This window comes from Xenopus tropicalis, chromosome 4 (assembly GCF_000004195.4).
Source record: "Xenopus tropicalis strain Nigerian chromosome 4, UCB_Xtro_10.0, whole genome shotgun sequence".
NCBI lineage: Eukaryota > Metazoa > Chordata > Amphibia > Anura > Pipidae > Xenopus > Xenopus tropicalis.
The window spans coordinates 112302734-112321210 of NC_030680.2; the positions used below are offsets into that span (position 1 = coordinate 112302734).

Sequence of the window (18477 nt, forward strand, 5' to 3'; positions counted from 1 at the left end):
CCAGTCTGACCTTGGCGGCACGCATATGTGGGAACACAGGTGGAACCCCCATGGCCGTACCTCTAACCTGCTGGTAAAACTGATGATCAAATTAAAAGAAATTATTCTCCAGTATGAAACACATCAGCAAATTTTGTGTTGGAACAATACTTATACCCTCTAGATTTCAATAGCTCTCAGGCCCACATCATGGGGTATCGATAAATAAAACCTGACATGTCCCTCACATATAAAGGTAAAGTTCAACAAATGGGGCTAGAATAAAATCAACATACTTACTGATATGTTCATTGGGACTCCCAGCCCCATATATTATAGGGTGACCAGGGGGATTGCAGAGTCTTTTATAAATTTTGGGCGTGTGATAAAACTCTAAAACTAAAGGGAAGTCAACAAACAAATATTCTCTCTCTTGCTGGGTAATTACTCTCTTCTAGTGTGCTGTAAATCCCACACTGGCTCCAGATCTAAGGTTAACACCAGGTGTATGTAATTGGTCAAGCCAGATAGCTCCCATTTCATCAGCAACTGATATAAAATAATCTTTCTAAGGCTGATGCCACACAAGGCGTAGGGCTGATTTTTTCGGCAAGCGGAAAAACACTTGCTGAAAATTCAGCCCTACGCCTGCTACTTGTGCCTGCACCCGAATGAATGGGATATGCTCGGGTGAAGGCACAAGTAGCCGATATACGCATGAAAACGCGAGACTTTGCATTCTCTTGTGTTTTCATGCGTATATCGGCTACATGTGCCTGCACCCGAGCGTATCCTATTCATTCGGGTGCAGGCACAAGTAGCAGGCGTAGGGCTGAATTTTCGGCAAGCGTTTTTCCGCTTGCCGAAAAAATCAGCCCTACGCCTCGTGTGGCATCAGCCTAAGATGTTTAAATTGACTAACTAACGAGTCTTTCAACGCATTGTCAGATGAAGTACTTGACATACAATCCCCAAAAACCTCCAACCCATTTTTCCTCATCTAATACTGGGATTGAGATGAACGTAAAGCGGGGACCCACCAGTTGCCAATAATCAATAATTGTTGCAACTCTTATTTGAAAATAGGGTGCTAGTACCTTTTTTAAATGGGTTTGTTTTTGTGTTGGTAGTCAGCAGAAAACCCAACTCAGTGCTACAAGTAAGCAAAGCTAGCCCCTGGGGTGGGGTGGCCATGCAGGGATAAAATTAGGATAGTGAAAAAGCATTCAGTTCAAAAGCAAGTACTGATGGAGTTTACGTAAATCATTTTTGCATTTAAAGTTGAGATATTTAATCTTCAGTAAACATAAAGGCTACTGGTGCTATTTTACAGTCAGTGAAAGAGCAAAACACAGAATATCACAGTGTATCCAGATGTTGCAGAGCTGCAGTAAGGATCATGGCCCAGCCGTGCGCTACAGAATTACTTTGCTGCCCAGTTACCACTGTCTTTATGTGCGGTGTGAGGAGTCTGAAGGCTGAATTAGGCTTGTGTTCCTTCTTCATCCCAAAAATTCCTCTAGGAAACATAGAACATAATTATCAGAAATGCTTTGCACTCAAACTCTAGTTCAGAACTTGTTTATTGATAATGGTACATGTTCCTAAGGTTCGAAAGGCTACAGAACAATAGGCTGTGAATTCATAGAGAGAGGTGCTTAGATTTAAGCAGTGCTAAGGTTCAGTAATTCATGGATCTGTAACTAATAATGTTTTGCACACTACAAGGGAATAGTAATAGTTGTCTATTAGGATGTTGTAAGTTGCTAAGTATAGTATTCAAACATTCCCTAATTCTTGTCTAAGTATGTACAAGTATGGGATCCCTTATCCATTAACCCATTATCCAGAAAGTTCCATATTACGGAAAGGCCATCTCTCATAGACTTCATTATAAGCAAATAATTCTAATTTTTTAAAATGATTTTCTTTTTCTCTATATTAATAAAACAGTACCTTGTACTTGATCCCAGCTAAGATTTAATTAATCATTATTGGAGGCAAAATAATCCTATTGGGTTTATTCAATATTATATATAATATAATGTAGGGACCCATAGGGTTAAGCTCCCTATGGTGTTATCCCCTATCTTTTCCTTATCTGTGCTGTAATAGGGCAAAGCCCTCTACACTCAGATTACAGTTATTAGGCTACCCCCTATAGGTTTAGCCAGGTTGACCACTCCCCTTGTGAGACTATATAGTGTCTTGCACAAGGAAAAGTCTTCCTCTTTCGCTGCTGTTGTCCTAAGGCTGCGCGTCACTGAGCCTGAGGCATTCTGCCCCAGTAAGGAGAACCTGCCAATTTGTAAGTCGGGGACAGGGCCCCGTGAATGAGATCAAGCCAGCACAGTCAGTCATATGTAATAGCACCCTCTAGGAGTGGTGAGCATAGTCAGCTAAGTTAGTAAGGGCAGCACTAGCCCCATCAAAGGAGACTGTAAGGGTTTAGTCTAACCCAGGCTTTGTATGCCTTGCTGTAGGGACCACAGTTAAGACGTAGGTTTCAGGCAGTTCCTCACCCTGAACCATAGTTGGCTGGAAGGGATCCGTTCCAGTAAAGGGCATCCATTCCTGGCATACAGCTAATACTCTGCATATCCTCCAAGTGGGCTATACTGTTCCTTAAGTGTCACATCTGCTGCTGTTCTCTGTGACCAAGTTCTATACTGCTGTGACTGTGAGTATATACCCTGCTGCACTATTCCATATGTGCCTTTGTCCAATAAAGTATTATCCAGTTAACTGCAAGAGCTCCTGGCGTCCTATCACTTATTATATTGCACAACACCAGTGTGGGTTGTAGTTCAGCAACACCATCTAGCCCCTGACATAGCTCCCATATAGCGGAGGCCCATCCTGGGAAAGGGGGTTGCTGTAATACGTGCTCTAACGTCCAACTAGCCTAGAAATAATACCCCTATTAAGCCAAACAAGTGTTACATTGGCGCCCAACGTATTTGTGGGGCTAGGAAACACTGTGTGTAATGTGCCTTTAAAATCACTGACAGGCACTGCCGGACCTGAGAGGCAAAAAGGCTAGCCTGCATCGCAAAATCTAAATTGTAATTGGCCGTGGGTTCGGTTCTTTTGGAGCTCTTAGACCGTTTCCCATTGGTTTCCCTGCGCTGTCAATCACCCTCTGCTGTTTTCGTGCACTTTCTATGTGACGCGGGAGGCATTTGGCGCGAAGGGGGAGTCTCGCGTGAAAGAATAGTCTAGACGCGAGATCTCAAAGGGCGGCTCCCGGACATCAACCGTCAACCGCCGCCATTTTGTGGTGAGACTTTCATGCGAGCGGACGTGCGCTGAGCAGCTCCGTATCCGGATCGTGTACAGAGACCCCAAGCGGCTGCAGAGGGATATTCTGTCACATCACCACATTCAAGTTAAGCATCTGCGCGGCTGCGCACTCTGCTGCAAGCGGCCCTCCATTTCATACACCGTGGCTGCGGGTAAGAATTTCTCCGGGGAGGAGGCCTGATATACTATACAAACCGCACCGCCAAGCCACATAGTGGGGCGGCTTAAACAGTGCGGCCGGCCATACAAAAGTTTGTGCCAAAATTTGGGTACTACTCCGCCCTACTCGGCTGCGAAGGATCATACGGGGGTACCCCAGCATAACAAGTTTGTGCATTTCTCAGCTCAGACCGCGGCTGCGGCTGAACTTAAAAGACTGCCAGTACCACCGCGCCCAGCCAAGCCACATAGTGGGGTGGCTCTCATTGGAGCGGGTGGTTGTGCTACTATTGCCAGAGTTACCTCTGCGGCCAGGATATACTACTGAACTTGTGCTTAAACTGCTAAAACCCCACCGTCTATTCCCATCATGGCAGACAAAGGGTGGGATGGTTGGGAGGTCCTGGATGAACCAAAATCTAAGGGATTTACCCTCAGAGACCCCCCAGTGATTGATACGGGTGCCCGCTACATATGGGGCGGCACTTATTGTGAAAGGCTCACCGATATGGGGGTGAGGGAATTAGTCCCAAATTGTGGGCGGTGTGGCACAGACCTCACTGAAGAGGCCAAAGACTTCAGAAGTCACTGCAGTTATTGTTTTTATGACTGCTGGATAGGCCCCTACCAAGAATCCAGGCCACCTAAAGGGAGACCAATACCAGGGCCCTTTGTACAAGGGTTAAGGAAGCTGTCCGGACGGTCAGAACTCTCCGCGGAGGCGGAGCCCTTTACCCCAGCATCCTCACCAGGGGGGCGCAGTACCTCCTCCAAACATAGTGTGGCAGTAGGGCCAGTTTCCCCGGCTGGGGATACAGTCAAAGACAGCCCGCGGGGAGTCAGCTCGGGGGAGGAGCTTCCAACCACTACGGGGGAGCATAAGTCGGTTGCTAGGGGGAGAGGCCGTGTACCTAGTGTAGCAACCAAGCCTTCCTCTCCAACTAAAGAACAGCCCGCAGAGGAGGCAAAAGAATGGGCCACTGATGGGACCACCACCATATGGGTGGATAGGAGTGAACAACCTCCTAGTTATGCCACCTTGATGCCTGAACAGCCTCCTGCAGAGCCTGTTTTGTCACTACCCACTGTGCCACTAAGAGGGGCCGTGCCTGGTCTGAATCAGGCTTATTGGGTCTTGCCAGGCCGGGGAGATCCAGCCAAGATAAGGTCAGTGTCCCGTGTTCAGCGCATGATCAATACACGCGTGAGGGACCTCTGGGGATACTGCATGCCTTATGCCCCAGAGTGGGTCTTTGATGAAGTTGAGAAGAAGGTACAGGAGTGGCTGTATGGCGAAATCATAAGGAGAGCTGACATCGGAAAAGAAGGTGTTTTCCACAGTGACCCCGAAAGGAGGAGCCGAGATGTGGAATTTATTGGTAATACCATGCACGAGTGGTGGTTTGGGAGGACCATCCTCAAGCACTATGTAAAAAGCTGCGGTAAATTCCAAGAGGAGAAATACTTCAGCAGGGTATTAAATGAGCTGAGCGCTGTGATTGCCAAGCCTCTTCACATAATTTTTCAGGATTCGTTGAGGTCTGGCATGGTGCCGAGAGACTGGCGAATTGCTAATGTGGTGCCATTATTTAAAAAGGGATCTCGTTCTCAGCCTGAAAACTATAGGCCTGTTAGTCTGACATCAGTAGTAGGAAAGCTTCTGGAAGGGGTAATAAGGGATAGGATAGTTGAATACATTGCAGTTCACAATACTATTAGTTTGTGCCAGCATGGTTTTATGCGTAACAGATCTTGCCTGACTAATTTAGTTGCCTTTTATGAGGAGGTGAGCAGGAACCTCGATGCTGGAATGGCAGTTGATGTCATCTACTTAGATTTTGCTAAAGCGTTTGATACAGTACCTCACAGAAGGTTAATGATCAAATTGAGGAATATTGGCCTAGAACATAATATTTGTAATTGGATAGAGAACTGGCTGAAGGATAGAATACAAAGAGTGGTTGTAAATGGAACATTTTCTAATTGGGCCAGTGTGGTTAGTGGAGTACCGCAGGGGTCAGTCCTTGGTCCTTTGCTTTTTAACTTGTTTATTAATGACCTGGAGGTGGGCATAGACAGTACTGTTTCTATTTTTGCTGATGACACTAAATTGTGCAAAACTATAAGTTCCATGCAGGATGCTGCCGCTTTGCAGAGTGATTTGACAAAATTGGAAAACTGGGCAGCAAACTGGAAAATGAGGTTCAATTTTGACAAGTGCAAAGTTATGCACTTTGGTAGGAATAATATAAACGCGAACTATCTACTGAATGGTAGTGTGTTGGGGGTATCCTTAATGGAGAAGGATCTAGGGGTTTTTCAAATCACAAGTTGTCCAATTCCAGGCAGTGTCATTCTGTGGCTACTAAAGCAAATAAAGTGCTGTCTTGTATAAAAAAGGGCATTGACTCAAGGGATGAGAACATATTTTTGCCTCTTTATAGGTCCCTGGTAAGGCCTCACCTTGAGTATGCAGTGCAGTTTTGGGCTCCAGTCCTTAAGAAGGATATTAATGAGCTGGAGAGAGTGCAGAGACGTGCAACTAAACTGGTAAAGGGGATGGAAGATTTAAGCTATGAGGTTAGACTGTCATTAGAGCGGATTATAGGCAGTTGGGGGATGTTCTTTTTTCCCATAAAAACAATCAGCGCACCAGAGGTCACCCCTATAGATTAGAGGAACAGAGCTTCCATTTGAAGCAGCGTAGGTGGTTTTTCACGGTGAGGGCAGTGAGGTTGTGGAATGCCCTTCCTAGTGATGTGGTAATGGCAGACTCTGTTAATGCCTTTAAGAGGGGCCTGGATGAGTTTTTGAACAAGCAGAATATCCAAGGCTATTGTGATACTAATATCTACAGTTAGTATTACTGGTTGTATATATATAGTTTATGTATGTGAGTGTATAGATTGTTTAGTATAGGTTGTGTGCTGGGTTTACTCGGATGGGTTGAACTTGATGGACAATGGTCTTTTTTCAACCCTATGTAACTATGTAACTATGTAACTACTATGAATGCTCAACTCCCAGGAGGAGGCAGGATCGACAAGCCTCACCCCTCCTATTATCTGTCACTGGATGAAACCCTCAAAAGGTTTGGGGCCTCCAGATGATTTTTCCACAGTGGCACCGGCTGGGCACTGTAGGAACATTGTATAGGGACTGAGCGACTGGCCAGTACCCTCCTTCTGTTTTTGGGATACTTTCCCTACTCTGGACTCACGGTATTGAGCAGACAGAGACTTCTACCTTCAGTTTATCCTTCAGTGGTGGGAATGTGCTCCTCCTAAGGGAGGCACTGCTGAGAACTAACTTTTGTGTATATAGTTGGCTCTAAAAAGACTGCTGAGCCCCCACCTCACTACAACTTCTACCTCAACCTCACCAGGGAGGACTCATTGCCTAATCCACACCTACGGAGTGCATGTCAGGAGATTCATGAACACTGGGATAGGGTGGGAAGGAATGGACTAATAAAGTTGGCTTGGGTGGGGCCATGAATGTCTAAAGAGTTAACTATTGTTTGCACTAATCTTTTTCTCTTTAAGCTAAAGGACCTGGGACACCTGAATGAAGGCAGGATCGTTCCCATGTGTAAGTGTATCTATTATACCCCTGTTGCAGGTTACAGGTGGTATATCACGGATCTCTTAAGTGTGTGCCTGAGCACCCCTGTAGTGGTCAGGAAGGTGACTCAAGATTTGCTCTAAGTATTGTGCCTGTTATACCTCTGTTGCAGAGCCAGATGGTATTTCAAGGATCTATAAGTAAAGTGCCTGAGTGATCCCTAGTGACACTCATGTATTGTATATGGTTTACAGTAACGTAACTAGTAACGAAACAGTTAATATTTTGTTTAAATCAAAAATCTGTTACAGCTAAGAAGGTGCCTGGGAACCTGAACTTCAGGAGTATTTCCCATGTGTGCACTGGAGTGATCCTACAGGACACTCAAAGTGTATATGATTCAATAAAAAGTTGCTGTATGTGCCTAACTTTTCTTTGCAAATATCCAATGTACCGGATACTCCTCAGGAGAGGGTATCAGAAACGGATGTACGGGTACTGTATTTTTGCACTAAATCAATGCACTACTGTTATTGCTTGAAAAGTGTACTTATTGTTATTTACCATTGCCGGGTCGGAATGGATTCTTCCCCCGGGTGAATGTAGGGACCCATAGGGTTAAGCTCCCTATGGTGTTATCCCCTATCTTTTCCTTATCTGTGCTGTAATAGGGCAAAGCCCTCTACACTCAGATTACTGTTATTAGGCTAACCCCTATAGGTTTAGCCAGGTTGACCACTCCCCTTGTGAGACTATATAGTGTCTGGCACAAGGAAGTGTCTTCCTGTTTGGCTGCTGTTGTTCTAAGGCTGCACGTCACTGAGCCTGAGGCATTCGGCCCCAGTAAGGAGAACCTGCCAATTTGTAAGTCGGGGACAGGGTCCCGTGAATGAGATCAAGCCAGCACAGTCAATTATATGTAATAGCACCCTCTAGGAGTGGTGAGCATAGATAGCTTATTTAGTAAGGGCAGTCATTAGACCCAACAAAGGAGACTGTAAGGGTTTAGTCTAACCCAGGCTTTGTATGCCTTGCTGTAGGGACCACAGTTAAGACGTAGGTTTCAGGCAGTTCCTCACCCTGAACCATAGTTGGCTGGAAGGGATCCGTTCCAGTAAAGGGCATCCATTCCTGGCATACAGCTAATACTCTGCATATCCTCCAAGTGGGCTATACTGTTCCTTAAGTGTCACATCTGCTGCTGTTCTCTGTGACCAAGTTCTATACTGCTGTGACTGTGAGTATATACCCTGCTGCACTATTCCATATGTGCCTTTGTCCAATAAAGTATTATCCAGTTAACTGCAAGAGCTCCTGGCGTCCTATCACTTATTATATTGCACAACACCAGTGTGGGTTGTAGTTCAGCAACACCATCTAGCCCCTGACATAGCTCCCATATAGAGGAGGCCCATCCTGGGAAAGGGGGTTGCTGTAACACGTGCTCTAACGTCCAACTAGCCTGGTATAATACCCCTATTAAGCCAAACAAGTGTTACAATAATTTTTAGCAGACTTAAGTTATGGAGATCCAAATTACAGAAACATTCCTTATCCGGAAAACCCCAGGTCCTGTGCATTCTGGATAACAGGTCCCATACCTGTATATGTATTGCAGCTATTATGATTATATAGTGCCATCATCTCCCTCAGCACTTTACAGAGAAACCCCCATATGTAATAAAAGGCACTAAGTTTGCCTCGGTGCCCTGATGATTGGTTGCTATGGGTTACTGCACCCAGGCTAACTTAGTGCCCTTTATACTACCCCCCCCAATGGGGATTAGGGTTGCCCCCTCTGCTGGCTTTTTTCACCAGGTAGGGGGTGTGCGGGGGCGTCGTGGGAAAGAGGAAGAGGCGAGTCATGACGCCACAGGGGCAGGGAAGAGGTGACATTGCTGGGCAGTAATTGGCCGATCAGCGTGTCAGTATCAGTGAATCCTGCCCGGTTTCCCTTAAAGGGGATACAAATACAAGACATAACAGTTTCTGTTCAAGTTTTTTAACTTTCTACATATATTGAGTATGAAAGTGCAGGAAGGAAAGAGAGTGATAGGAAAGTAGCTAATAAAGCCTGTGGATCATAGATCTTCAAGACTTCTAGATTAATTTTGCTTCAAAAATCCATTTAACCAAAAATTGTTTTAAACCTATTGGAGCAGTCTCTTGCTATATATGTCAAGTAGATGGTGGTATTGGCATAGTATAGGAGCCGGCAATAGCAAAGTTTACACATTGTCTCAGTCCTATATTATTCTTTATACCAAGAAGGCAGACTTTCAAAGGGGGGATATTTGGAAAATCTAAAGTCTTGGATGCAAATCCGGGACTTGTTTAAATGCATCTATCCACATCCTCAAACACTGGCACATCTAAACCATGTTTCCTTGACTCTAGCAAGTGTATCAGGACAATCCTGCCATGGAATAGTATATGACCAAGACCTTTATTGCACGGGTATACCTTGAGAGCAGTTTAAGCTATTTCTATTGCCCTACCAGGAAACTGGGTGTGTTGTAAGTACCTAAAAAATTGACTATTGAGGCAAATGGTGGCTCTTCCTTGGGGGCAGATTTAACAAAGTGTAAAATTAGATTTCACCATAGAAAAAACTGAGATTTTTGAAGTGTATTTATCAGTGGGTGAAAGTCAGAGTTCACCATTTTATAAAAACACTTCTAAAAATCCCATAGGAATGCATAGAAAGTGGGTGAGATTTTCTGTAGTGATTTCTAATTTCACACTTTGCTAAATCTTCCCCTTAATGTCTGTAACTATTTTTGTTCCTTATATGCATGATATATTTTTATTCAAAATTGTATTTTTATTTTATTCCAGATGAATATAGTTCGGTCCCCCAGTAGTTTGAGGGACCATGAACTGGCCTACCAAAAAAGTAGCATTATTTCCTTCTCATGAACTAAGCCAACTTGGAACTTTGAAAACTATCACAGTTTGAAATAAGCATCTTAATGTGAAACGTACTGATGGATAACTTAAGTCCTAAAAGCAACATGAATAAAGGGTTGCCCCCCAGAGCTTACAGTAGTAAGCAGCAGTTGGAATTCTACTCACAGGCCTCAGTGCATCTTGGATAAGTAATTTGTGTTTTTGCACAGAGCCCCACGGTGCCAGTACTGCTAATGAAACCAGCTTTACATTTAAACTGGATAAGTTCACCATCTTCATAATAGACTAAATATTCATCATCTGAATCAAGTTCCAACACATTTTCATCCAGTTGTTCTTGAGATATTCGGCAACGGTCTGCAATAGCAAAACAAAAGTTAGGACAAATAGATAAATACATACATGAAACTAACATCCACATCCTTTTGTTGCTTATATATGTATAAATAACAGCTTCTACATTAATTCTGACATTATAAGTTTATAATTTCCAACACTGTCGCTTATTAGCCATTGAATGTGTCAAGCTGACCATACATGCTCAGTTTTGCTTAAGCAGTTTGGCTGATTTCAGTCATACTGTCCTAACATCTGGGCATGTATGTCATATATCTCAGGGCTTCGTTTTCATAGACTAGCTGGATCACAGTTAATTTGTCTGAACTAAAAATGTAATACACCTTTCAAATCATTGAAATTGGATCATAGCAACCAAATAGCTGCTGAAATTCGAAACTGGAGAGCCGCTGAACAAAAAGCTAAATAATTAATGAAATGCAAATAATAGAAAGTTAAGATCAATTGCAAATTTTATAGCATTCTCTACATCATACTAAAAGTTATCGAATGACCCCTTTAAAGCCAGCAATAAAACCACTTATAAAAGATTATCTTTTGCTATACATACCATTTCCCTACATAGATGACTCTGAATATTCCTTGTGTGTGCAAGGAACAAAAAGAAATCAATGGAATATGATGGATTATGCATTAATTTAGGAATGACCAAGAATCTTGAAGGTTGTTGAACAGACCAGTTTGCCATTTTTCAAAATTCTATTCATGTATAGTATCATGTTAAAACTTCAAGTTATATGCAATGTTTTTCATCAAATGGAAGGGAAGAAGTGATTTGAATGATTATACTCACTTATAGAATAACACCTTGGATAGTTAATATTCCCATTATCACATATAGCATTAAGCTGTTTTTGTGGAGGTAAAACATAGCTAGCTTTGCATTTGAACTGGAATTGAGTGCCATGTGGATATTCTTTACTAATATCATTAGGTCGGAGTAGATCTAATTTATTTTTTCCAGGATCGTTAATGGAGATTGTACATGAACCTGTAAATACAAACAAAAAAAAAAAATAGATTTAATGCAAACCCTGATACATTTTGCACAGCTTATTTCAAAATACAAAAAGAAACAATAGCGCTACATTGTGCTATTGATCTATGTTGTTATAGCTAAATGCCACCTTGCATTAAGGGTTTCATTTTGTGATCATGGAAATAAGGAATGCCTTGTGTCAAGAAGACCTAATTGGTTAGAAGACCAGTATTATGTTATTAAGAAATGTTATAAGAGCCCTTGACACATGTAACCACAGTTAATGATACTCATTTGACCCTGATGGAACATATTAACTTGTTTTTGAAACACTTCCCAGTTATAATTAATGGGAACAGAGTGGTTATGGTGCCCATGAGCTATCACCATAAAACAAGCATTCTAGTGACAGCCACTTGTGTGACACAATTTGCCTGACCTGCATTTATTGAAGGGGGAAACATTTTGATTAAATGCCTTATTCCTTTAGCTTTGACAGCCATTTTCAAATATAACGTACCAAACTGAAATGATTTTATAACTTGTGTTATTAATAAAATATTTAAAAATATACTGCAATATTGCACTATATTCAGCATCTTATCTCCTACGTGTCAGGTACAAAGATAAAACATCCTAGATTTAAATCCAGGGGTCTTCTAAACAGTTTGATACATAGGTTTACTGCTCCTTAATATTGCTTTCTGTAATAAGCCCAAGAAGCCTGATAACTTCAATAGCTGAATATAGTTTGTTTTTATCTATATAGTGCAACTATATACATAGAGTCAAACAATACATTAACAGAACAGATGTGGATTAGTGCAATTACAAACATAAATTGATACAAAAATACAGCTACATTCAAAGTTAAGTGCTAACTCTTAAGGGCAAAAAGTAGGAAATCCCTGCCCAATAGAGCTTACAATGTAGAATGGCTAGAACATGGTTAAAGAGTTCATAGCAAGCAGCCTTTATAGTACAGTTTTAAAGAAAGTGGATGAGAAACTATGTAAATGTACAACAGAGAGCTGATGGGATTCTACTCACGTGGTTCAGTGCATCTTGGATAGGTAATTTGTGTTTTTGCACAGAGACCCACAGTGCCTGTACTGCTAATGAAACCAGTCTTACAGTTAAATTGGATAAGTTCACCATCTTCAAAATAGACTGAATCTTCATCCTTTGAATCTAGTTCCAAGTCATTTTCGTCCAGTTGTTCTTGAGATATTCGGCAACGGTCTGCAACAGCAAAACTTAAAGTATATTTCTGGAAAATACACATTCTGCCAATAAAAATTTGTAGCCGCTAAGATAAAACATCAACAAATATGAATTCCATGGGTCCACAGAAGAGTTTTGTGCTCAGCGTACATAGGATTGTACAACTATGTGCATGTAGATACCCCAAAATGTACTGTACCATTTGCATACATATTCCTGCCATATGTTTTTACTGCTGCTGTTTTTTGCATGGTAAAAGCTAAAAAAATATGCCATATATTTTTTAAAAAAGGTACACATTCTGCCTAATCCAAAACAGGTAAACATGTCTTTCTACTCCAAACCATAAAGCTTTCCGAAAGTTAGCAGGAATGAGAAACTATCTGAAAATTGTCAAAAAGCTTGCATTTTACAGATCTTATCTCCCCCATGTCATTAGGTACCATAATAAAACATCCCAATTATGAACACTAGGGGGTCTTCTCAATAGTTTAATACCAGTATGCATAGAAATACAAAAGTATGTGCCACGTAGAAACCCCCAAATGGAAATACTGCATATGAATGTCATAGCTGACACTTGCTGCTGCTGTATTATGTATTCTAAGACCTCCAGATAGCAAGAAGACCCCAGAAAACCAAATATTTATCTGTTGAAAATAGGTTAACATGCCTTTCCTGTTTTTATAAAATATCTAATAATTGTCTCAGAACTTGCAGAGTCTAGCATCATATGTCCCAACATCCTATATATGATTGCCACAAAATGCGTAAAGTGGATGCTTAGGCCACTCTCCTGTAATGCGGTGCATTATGCTTTTTGAAAGGAATAAAGACACTTGATGGTGCTATGGCTATCTCTCACTTTCTGCACTCTAATCTTTGAAGGCTTACAGAATTATGTAGCTTATAAAGGGCCCCAAAATGAATATTAAAAAACAAAATTTTCATAATAAAAAATACAGAACAACCTAAAAAACAATAACCTCACTTAAATCTAAAAAAAATATAATATAATTTGTTTTTGTCTTGTGAGATTGGTAGTCAAAACCCAGCATGCCTGCTATTTTCATTGGACAATATAGTCCCAGGAGTAAATATTCAGACCTTTCTGCTTGTTGCCTAGGGGTTCTGTATTAGAAGGATGCGGACGCTGACGATCTGCATCCAAACCCAGTGGTTCAGTAGACTGTAAGATTTACAATCTATATGCTCAGATCATAAGTCTTGCATTCTACCTTGGGTAAGCAGTTAAAGCCAACAATCAAACCATCTATAGTAGATTGACTAGTCTTTTTGATTCATCCATAATATTTTTGACCCTGAAAATAAAGCATTCAACAGAACATGTATGACTTGAAGTTGTCAGGAATGATCGATGGGCCTGGAGAGGTTTTTGAACAAACCAACATGACAGTTATCAAAAATCTATTCATGTACCTTGTTAGACCTTGGATTTATATGTAATATTTTCTCAGACTAAAGAAAATGAAGCCCATGTAAATGATACATTATACTCACTTATAGAATAACACTTTGGATAGTTAATATTTCCATTATCACATGTGGCGGTACGCTGTTTTTGTGGAGGTAAAACATAGTTAGTTTGGCATTTAACCCTGAATTGAGTGCCATGGGGATATTCCTTATTTGCATCATAAGGTCGGAGTAATTCTATTTTATTTTCTCCAAGATCATTTATGGAGATTGTACATGAACCTGTAAAAACAAAAGCAACGTTTATATATAGATTTTAAGGGTTAAACCCTTGGTACACTTTTTATTCCAAAATATTAAAAGAAACAATAGTTAATGTGTTATAGCTGAGCTATAATGTGATAAATGCCAATTTGCATTAAAGGAACAGTAACACTAAAAAATAAAAATGTTTTAAAAGAATTAAAATATAATGTCCTGTTGCCCTGCACTGGTAAAAGTTGTGTGTTTGCTTCAGAAAGACTACTGTAGTTAATAGAAATAGCTGCTGTGTAGCCATGGGGGCAGCCATTTAAATTGAAAAAAGGAGAAAAGGCACAGGTTACATAAGAAGATAACAGATAACTGTGTAGAATACAATGGGAATCTATGCTACTTATCTGTTATCTGCTTAGTAACCTGTGCCTTTTCTCCTTTTTTCAATTTAAATGGCTGCCCCCATGGCTACACAGCAGGGTATTTATATAAACTATAATAAGGTTTATGAAGCAAACACACAACTTTTACCAGTGCAGGGCAATAGTACATAATATATTAATTATTTTTATACACTTTCATTTTTTGGTGTTACTGTTCCTTTAAGAGTTTCCTTTGGTGAACATGTAAATAAGGAATGCCGTTTGTGAAGAAAACCTAATTGGTGTAGGACATGTGGAACCTGTAACCCTAATTTTGAAGACAATTATGAATAATATACGGTGCTGGTTTCACTTTGGGCTAAACATTAATCCTATCTGTAAAAATGGCCCCTTTATTGGAGCTCCCTATAGATCCTATCAGTTCTCTGTCTGTGTTTGAAATGAAGGGTGGGCGTGTCCTAACAGTCCTTGCCAAAAGCACAGTATGAGGGGGAGAACCAATCAAAGCCCTGCAGTCACACAAACACAGACAGGCTTCAGTTCCCTATTAGGTCAGCCTAGCTGCTGGTTCCTGTCCTACAGTGCAGTGTACTGAGGGCCGCCGGCTCCCCTGCACAGAGAATTCAGCCAGCAGGAAGTGGAACAGATGGGTGGGGCTAGTGGTTTTGGTGGAATTTCTCAATAAATCAGTCCGAAATGCAACTTCTTTAAGCACAATCCTTCTATATTTAGAGGAGTATAATTCACTGGTACATTCTTAATTTTTTTAGGATATGTGTCCTTTAATATCTAATGTACAACACAAAACAAGGATCTTACATTACATATAGTGACATTAGAGTTGAGCTTGAAAAAATGTAAACCATTTGAATAAATCCCGCCTAATCTAGTTAGTCCTAAAGGAGACAAAACATCTGAAGTTTTCTCTAATTAGAACATCTATGTAGAAAGTCACCTTAGAGAAGAACCACAGTCAGCACCCACATGAATGGGAAGAGTGAGGCCTAGTAAGCATAGCTTTAGTATTATTCTAGCACACTTAGCAGAGTAAAGCAGATTAGGACCGCGAGTTTGGGCAGCTAAAAGCCCAACTGAGGAGTGAGTGGGAATTGCTGGCCAGTGGGTATTCTGTCCCAGCCCAGGACACTTTAGGCAACTGAGTAAGAAGCTGTTGGGACCCATCAAGAGTGCCTGGCAAATCTGGTGTCCTGGGCTCAGCCCTGTAGAGGGAAATGTGGTGACTGGTCCCCTAGGGTAACATTGGAGGCTGATGATAAGGATTGGGGAGAGAAATGGTTACGAGTAACTGAGAGAAATTGTGTAATTGATTCTAAACTTACTGTGCTGAACTGTTCCTGTAACTGTTTGAAATGTGAAACTTATGAAGGTTTTGAAGAGAATGATTTTACTTTGAAAATGCTTTGCTTGTGATTAATTCCACTCTTTAGTTAGAATAAAGCTATGTTTTATTGATATTCAGGGGTATAGTTACACCACTGAATATCAATAAACCAGATGTCACTGGGTCCCACAGAAAATTCAGTTTGGGGCTCCAATACATTAGTTACTTGACCTATTCTACCAAAATATATTGAAATTACTCATTATGTAGGAACTTACTGTGCCCTCTACAATGCTGGGCCCTGTAGTTACGCCCCTACTGGCATTATCTTTTAACCTTATTCTAATTCCTGTGGTTTAGTGTGGGTATGGTAATTCAAAGGTATTACTGCCTACAAGTTGTAATGGATTCTGCTAGATAATATCAGAAATGGTGATAGACAGTGTAAATTCAAGAGTAATGCAAAATACACAGCTTATTATTAACTATAAATATAACTTATAGTTTACACTCTCTTTTTTGGTGTTTAAATATTAAGCATGCATTTATAAATATGCTAGTGTTTAGTTTACTACAGGTATAAGAACAACCCCAACTAACAATCAGTATTAATAGCTTCTATAGATCTGTATTGTTTTTTCTACTTGATATAAATAATCTTTAAAGAATAAGTAATAAGTAAAAATAAGTAAACCAAAATAATGTACTTTTCTCCCTGGATGCAGATCTATTTTGTTTCTCTTTTACAGCCAGTTCAACTACAGCACATTTACTGACCTCGTCTAGCATGAAGCCACGCCTGTTTGCTTTCTGAGCACTCCTTCTCTCTCCAATTATGATGATCTGCACATGCCTGATTGATTTTTATTGGAGCAGAGGCAGTGAACATGCCCAGTAGGCACCACTTTGTGGTCTTCATAGTCAGAGAAAGAAGGAGTGCTCAGAAAGCAAAAGGTGCAGAGCTTCCTGCTGGACAATGAAGTCATTAAAAGAGATACAGTTCAGCTGCTTGTAACAGAGAAATAAAAAAATCTGCCTGCAGGGAGAAAGGTATGTTATTCAGTGGGCTCTTTAGAGTAATTTCAGGGGATTTTAATATAAAAGGCTTTCTTATCCTTACTTATCTACACAAGTGAGTCATATATAAGATTGCCAGACCAAAACAAAACTGGGGGAACTGGCAAAGACATTTAATAATGCAACATTACAAACAGGGCCTTGTTGCACTTACTTGTTTGAGAACACTGTGGATACATAAAGTTTCCATTTGTACAGCTTGCCCTCAAAGGAGCCTTTTGTTTAGAGCTATAACCAGACTTGCACTGAACATTTAATTTGTTACCATGTGTGTAAATTCCATCAACATCATTAGCTGATTCCAGTTTCAAATGATTAGTTTCAAGCTCTGGTAGGGAAACTTGACATTGTCCTGCCAAAGGGAAAAAAATATTTAAGACTTTATTGAGCTTTGTTCTGGTTATAATAATATATATAATATAATATAAGGTACGTACTAGCACACATTGGTAGATTAATCCACTTAGAGTTATTGCATGTAATGAAAGGGGGTCCAACTGTTGCAAATCCCTCTCTGCATTTCACTTTTAAAGAAGAACCTGAAAAGAAGCTTTTGCCATCTTGTGCTTCAATTATAACATTCCCATCTGTTATTTTATCTGGAAAAGTGCAATTACCTAGTACACAAAAAGGTTAATATTAACATGTATTTTGTTAGTGTGTGTATCTGTGTACATCTATGAGAAAATTATGATCAATGATAACTTCAACATTTGGGTATTGGCTTCTGTGACACAGATTGGGTTCATATTACCAGCTTCTGTTGGCACCAGTTTAATCTGTGTAGCTGACCAGTGGGCTTGACCCTCTGCATGCCTAAGCATGCTTTGCTGCACGAAAACTAGTAAATCTAAAATGACTATAAGTCATATGGGCCTACTAAATTTGTTTGGTGTAACATTAGTATACTGCTTTAGATGACAACAGGTCACTGATATCAAGGTACAAATAGTATCAAGTAGGTTAGAATATCTGTAGGCAAATCATATGTCCCCTGACAAACTCTATGTCAGTACTCAACAGGACAGCCTCATCAGCCTGCTTCCATGAAGGACTCTGCTCCCACTGGAAGCTAAATGTTCTTTTTAACCGTGGGAAAGCAATAGTCCCCTAGGACAGGGGTTTTAAGTTCATGGGATCTTTTTGTTCTTCAGCATATTTCTTTATAACTATAGGAGTCTTCTGTATTTCAGCTCCTGGATCAGGTAGGCCACAGGTGTGCAAGGTGTGATATCTCATACCCTCACCATCATACTTCATGATGGGGGTTGGTGTGTTTATGATGATGTACAGTGTTTGACATCGTTTTTAGTCTTATGTCCAGAAAGCTAACATTTGGTGCCATCAGGCCATAGAACCTTCTTCCAGTTCACTTCAAAGGCTCCAGCCATATGTTTTGTCAAACTTTTAAAGCGTGCCTCTTGTTATATATGCAGACTTAAAGGAACACTATCACTTTTGTTTGTTTTACTGTTTTTGTCCATAAAATGGGGTCTTTTTGGACTGTA

General features: G+C 40.7%; 1 protein-coding gene across 3 annotated transcripts in view; it reads right to left on the minus strand.

Moving 5' to 3' along the window:
* Positions 1 to 1242: 1242 nt before the first annotated feature.
* cfh (complement factor H) overlaps positions 1243 to 18477 on the minus strand; it is a 161336-nt gene continuing 144101 nt past the window's right edge. The window contains exons 20-26 of one of the 3 annotated variants that reach the window (XM_031899958.1): positions 17407 to 17586; positions 17124 to 17321; positions 13997 to 14194; positions 12302 to 12493; positions 11066 to 11263; positions 10081 to 10272; positions 1243 to 1498 (exon numbers count right to left, since the gene is read on the minus strand). In XM_031899958.1, coding sequence (XP_031755818.1) covers positions 1497 to 1498; positions 10081 to 10272; positions 11066 to 11263; positions 12302 to 12493; positions 13997 to 14194; positions 17124 to 17321; positions 17407 to 17586 — 1160 coding nt within the window. In that variant the 3' untranslated portion in view covers positions 1243 to 1496. Of the gene's footprint in view, positions 1499 to 8999; positions 10273 to 11065; positions 11264 to 12301; positions 12494 to 13996; positions 14195 to 17123; positions 17322 to 17406; positions 17587 to 18477 lie in introns of those variants that run through there. The other 2 variants (XM_031899957.1, XM_031899960.1) reach the window with 2 other exon arrangements.